At 47.1% G+C, this 5,650-nt stretch overlaps 1 protein-coding gene across 1 annotated transcript; it reads right to left on the bottom strand.

Annotated features, from left to right (window-relative positions):
- Positions 1-294: 294 nt before the first annotated feature.
- LOC145943251 (uncharacterized) lies at positions 295-5,166 on the bottom strand. The gene has a single exon (XM_083050720.1). It carries the CDS (start codon positions 5,164-5,166, stop codon positions 295-297), a length of 4,872 nt encoding a protein of 1,623 aa, XP_082906846.1.
- Positions 5,167-5,650: the final 484 nt, after the last annotated feature.

Below are 5,650 nucleotides of genomic sequence, written 5' to 3'. Positions count from 1 at the left end.
ATCTGGTGGACTGCCCTTCGGCAATGGGCAGAGCTTCACCAAAGGACGTGTTAATGAGCCATTCGTTGTTTTTACGGTGGCTACTCGCGGAACTCCGTCACGACCGGGATGCAATTCTGTGATGCGTCCTCGCTTCCAATGCAAAGGAGGGACGTTATCCTCTTTCACCAAGACCAACGAACCCTTCTCGATCGGATCGATTTGATTGAGCCATTTTGGACGTTGCTGCAGGGTATGGAGATACTCCTGATGCCAACGCTTCCAAAAGTCCTGATGCATTCGCTGCGCCAGTTGTCATCTATCCAGTCGATTCATCGGCACCAAGGTCAAATCAGGACTCGGAATGGACACGAGTGGTTCCATGGTGATGAAGTGACCCGGCGAAAGTACCGTGAGATCGTTCGGATCGGAAGTCATAGGACAGAGGGGCCTTGAATTCAACACGGCCTCTATCTGAGCGAGCACCGTACTAAATTCCTCGAGCGTGAGGATTTGATCGCCTACTACCCGTTTGAGATGGGTCTTCATCGATTTCACTCCCGACTCCCACAGTCCTCCAAAATGAGGCGCGGATGGAGGATTGAAAGACCATCTTATTTTCTCGGTCTCTGAAGCGAACCGCATATGATCGACCAGCTCTCGATGCGCACCAACAAAATTAGTTCCGCAGTCGCTAAACAGTAACGAGCATCTTCCTCGCCTGGCCACGAATCGGCGCAAGGCTGCTAAAAAGGAATCCGTGGATAACGAGAAAGCTATTTCCAAATGAATAGCCTTGATCGTGAAGCAAACGAACAAGCAGACATAGACTTTGAAAGGTGTTATTCCGCGAGCACGACGATTAGTTACCAGGAAAGGTCCTGCATAATCAGTCCCGGTAACAGAAAAAGGCTTTACCTGAATTACGCGCTCCGAAGGTAGATCAGCCATAGGCGGCTGCGCAAAACGAGGATTAGCGCGAAAGCACTTGTAGCACCGGGATAAAACGCGTTTTATCGCTCGATGTGCTCCTAAAATCCAAAAGTGTTGCGCTAGCAAGTACTGCATCGCGCGTCGACCTGGATGTAAATGTACCTGATGAGTATGCTCAACGACGAGGTCCGTGAGCCTATGCTTGTTAGGTAACAACGCTGGATGTTTAGATTCATAGGATAGCACGGAATTTACGATTCGACCGCCCACCCTGAGAATCCCCGCGGTATCTATGAACGGTCTAAATTTATGCAAGGTCTTGGGAATTCTTTTGCCTTCTTTTATTCGAGAAATCTCCTCAGCGAAATGGCGTGTCTGTACTGATTTGACCAGGACAAGCAATGCCGAATGCATTTCCAACTGATCTACTGCTACAGAGGCTGAAACTGGCTTCCCTTTTGACTTAGCGATAAAGCGTAAACAATAAGCCGCTATTCTGGAAATTTTATTCAACGAAGAGAAACGATCTAGTAGCGACATGAGCTGATTCGAGTTTACGACACAAGCAAAGGTTAGAGTTCTGGCTTCTTCCTCCACCAGAATATTCGATTCGACAACGGATTCGAGGTTAGACTCGACAACAGATGCGGGTTTGGACGCGACGGCAGATTCAGAAGGAGACTCGAAGTCCAACAACCAGTCAGGGCCATGCCACCACATAGCACAGTCCAGCAGCTCCTTCGGGTACAAACCCCGTGAGCAATGATCCGCCGGGTTAGAATTAGTGTCGACGTGCCCCCAGGACGAGATTTGTATCTTTTCTTGTATCCTGGCCACTCGATTACGTACGAACGTCTTCCATCGATGGGGAGCGGAACGTATCCACGAAAGCGCGACCATAGAATCGGACCAGGCATACACGCTGTCAAGTTTCAGATGATCCTTGAAGACTTGCTGCAGGTATGCGATCAGATCCGAGAGCAACACCGCTGCACAGAGCTCCAAACGAGGCAAGGTGATAGACTTAAGCGGAGCGACTTTAGATTTGGCGCTAAGCAGCCGAATGGTTACGCCATCAAGCGCGACAATGCGCATGTAAACTACGGCTCCATAGCCTTGTTCACTAGCGTCACAAAATCCGTGTATCTCACGGCGAACTACGTTATTTCGAGCTAAAGAACGAGGTATGCGAAGCGAGGTTAAAACTGAGAGCTCAGACCTATACCTGTCCCAGCGCTGACACACCTCCAAGGGAGGTGTTGTGTCCCAATCTAGCTTCAAGGTCCACAAGAGTTGAATTAACCTCTTCGCTGCGAACGAGAGAGGCGTCAAGAAACCCAAGGGATCAAATATTCGAGCTAGTTCTGAGAGAATTGTACGCTTGGAACAATCTCTGTTCAAAGTGTTGACTTGAAACCCGAAGCTATCTGAACTAGAGTACCAACGAAGTCCTAATATTTTGAGAAATTGATTCTCTTCTGATTCGAACGACATCATCGAGCTACTGCAGTACTGAGGATCCAAATCGGCTAACACTTCTGGATGGCTGCTTGCCCACTTCCTCAGTTCGAAACCGCCACTTTGAAGCAACAGCTGCAACTGATTCTGCAAATTGCGAGCCTCTTCCATTGAGTGTACACTAGTAACTATGTCGTCCACATAGAGAGAAGACATGATCGTAGAAGACGCCATGGGATGACTATCTCTACCGTCCTTCGCTAGTTGGAGCAGACAACGAATTGCGAGATAAGGAGATGGAGTGACCCCAAATGTTACCGTTTTCAACCGGTAATCGGATATCTGATCCTCCTCGGAGAAGCGCCATACGATCCGTTGGTAGTCGCATTGGCCAGGCTCGATCCATATTTGTCGAAACATCTGCTTGACATCCGCAGTTAGAGCCACGAATCCAGTACAGAAACGAAGAAGAATCGCCATCAAATCTTGCTGCAGCTTGGGTCCACTCAACAAGGTCTGATTCAATGACGATCCGTTGATACACCTAGACGAAGCATCGAAAACGACACGTAACTTAGTGGTCTCACTGTCGAGTTTTATTACTCCATGATGGGGTAAATAATAAACCGGCCCGTCTGCTGGATAGGGCTGTTTAATTAACTCCATGTGACCACTGTCGAGATAATCTTGCATGAATTTGCAATAATCTGTTTTGAAGGTAACGTCCGCTTTGAAGCGGCGTTCGAGCGAGCGAAATCTATTAAGCGCGATTTGACGAGAGTCAACGAAACAAGGGAGATCCCTCGAAAAGGGATACGAGACTATAAAGCGACCTGAGTTCCCGCGACGAGTAGTCCGCTCGAACAATTCCTCACAGCGCCTATCGTTGTCAGAACTTGAAGTACAATCTGGAATTTCCTCCAATTGCCAGAATCTACTTAATGTGTCATCAATCGATTCTATGGTGGTCACACATGAACGCAGGTTTCTCGGAGAATGCGAGGAAACCGCGCCCATCAGAACCCACCCGAAAATAGTGTTGAAGGCATCCGGATCTCCGAAGCTCCCCTTACGACGGCCATCGCCAAGAATAGAGACGAACATTTCAGCTCCCAAGAGGATGTCGATTGAACAAGGAAGATGGTAGTCCGGGTCGGCGAGTGGTAAACCTTCCAAATGCTTCCATGACTTCTTCTCAACTTGAATATTTGGCAAGGGAGAAACGATACGCGACAGCACTGTAGCTTCAACAGGCAATCGAATATCAGCCCGATTAGCTACTTGAAGTACGAAAGAGGTCCTACCCTTGGCGGTGGCGGCCTTGACATCATTCACGCCTAAGACCAGCATGCGATGCTTGGTGCGGTTAAATCCTCCTCTTCGCAGGCAACTCTCGGTGATGAAGTTTGATTGACTAGCGCTATCCAACAAAATACGAACCGGGAAGGTGTTGCCGTGAACGTCCAGAATCTCGGCCTTCACAGTAGACAGTAATATTACCGGTCTGGATTCTGCCACGCTAGTCAGCACTACGGCTTGAGAGCCTTGTGACGAAGCAGCCATCTCAGCATCCTGTGTCGGAGAAGCCGGGCTGGCAGTAGCGACTGTTGAAGCGGAACTAGGGTTTTGATCAAAGTGCAGGAGCGTGTGATGCTTTGATTGGCATGACCGACACGTCCAGGTAGAAGGGCAGGACTTCACATTATGACCTACACGAAGACAATTAATACACAATTTCAATTTCTTGACGAGAGAAAATCTGTCCCTAATCGCGGACTTCAAAAATTGAGGACATTTTGTAAGAACGTGTTGCTCCTTACAAACCAGACAAGCTGCTGAACTGGTCACAAAAGACGATACCGAAGCTCTGGATTTGAAGGATGAAGTATTGTACTTCGCGTCCTTTTCTCCTGGTTTGTTCGAAAAATCCGAGGAAGGAGCCATGACGGCAAGAACCTTGCAATACTCCTGCAGGAACTTTATTAGCTGCTCATATTGTGGAACCTCGGTCTTGCGATGTTCCGACTCAAACTTCTCGCGCAAAAACGGTGTGAGTTTATCCAGCAATAAATTAAGCAGTATGAAACTCCACGATTCCGTCGGAAACTTCATCAATTGCAACGCTCTTATGTTCTCGCGGAATGTATCCAGCAATGCAAGCAAAGAACTTGCCGAATCTTGCTTCAAGGGCTTTGCCTTAACGATCGAATTCCAATAGTGAGTGGCTAACTTCCTCTTGTTCTGATAGCGGCCTATCAACGTATCATACGCGATCGGATAATGGTCTTCGGAAAACGCCAAATTTTTTATGATGGTCAGCGCTTCCCCCCTCAACGACGACAACAAATATTGATATTTCTCCATGGCGGAGATTTGCTTGTTTTTATGAATCGACGTATTGTAAAGCGCAATAAATGAGGGCCAGAGTGCTAACTCTCCGGAGAACTGAGGGAGCGTTATCTTCAGCAACCTAATCGTCGAGCTGTGAGTCGAGTCACGAGTGGATGATGTCGCCGGTCGAGACAGTTCCGTCATCGAGGAATGTTGAGCTTTTATCGCGTAATGCATCTTGTCGAACTGGACTCTAATTAGATCCTCCTTATCAAAATCCGTCGCTTCATGAAGTAATTTCAAATGCACATGCTCGAATTCGTCTGCAACTGTCTTTAAACTAGGATAACGGGCAAGAAAGAGCGATTTGTCTTGTGGACTGGAGTCGGCTATCAAAGAAGCATCATAAATCTCCTTCACTCTCCTCATGCATAACTCTCGTTTGGCTTGCGCGATCCTCGGCATCTTAACTTGAGTGTAGCGAATTACTAAATATATAGAAAGGATCGAGAAACGAGGAAGAAATACGAGCGTAGGAGAATGGTAACAAGAGCGAAATGAACGAAGAAAAGAGAAAGCAGAGACGAAAACAATAGAGGATATGAAAGAAGCTAAATGAAAGAAATATGACACAAAAGGCGACAACTGGAGAAACGAATGATAGAGGCAACGGACCGCGTTTTCTTACTATAGTTTCGTGAAAGCTCCGTTTAAAATATTACCTTTATGTATTATTGTAGTGATAGCGACCGATAATAATTCCGATTCGCATAATAAGCGATACGAGATTGAAAGTTAATACAATGTAAGGCAATACACGAGCGGCTCAATACCCGAGAATGTCCTTGTATACAAGACAGACAATGAGATAACGACCGCTGACGGTAATCAACAACGTATGGCTCAGTAGCACGTATCCTTGGAATTTGCCTCTGATATTACAAACCTG

The sequence above is a fragment of the Prenolepis imparis genome, unplaced genomic scaffold (assembly GCF_030444845.1).
Source record: "Prenolepis imparis isolate NDT839.2.m4 unplaced genomic scaffold, iyPreImpa1.0 SCAF_11, whole genome shotgun sequence".
NCBI classification, from domain to species: domain Eukaryota; kingdom Metazoa; phylum Arthropoda; class Insecta; order Hymenoptera; family Formicidae; genus Prenolepis; species Prenolepis imparis.
Note: the sequence above shows the minus strand (reverse complement) of the source record. Positions and strands in the feature narration are given on the sequence as shown.

Bases quoted from the DNA above. Each gene is read 5' to 3' on its own strand.
- LOC145943251 (XM_083050720.1), bottom strand. From the start codon at position 5,166: ATGCCGAGGATCGCGCAAGCCAAACGAGAGTTATGCATGAGGAGAGTG.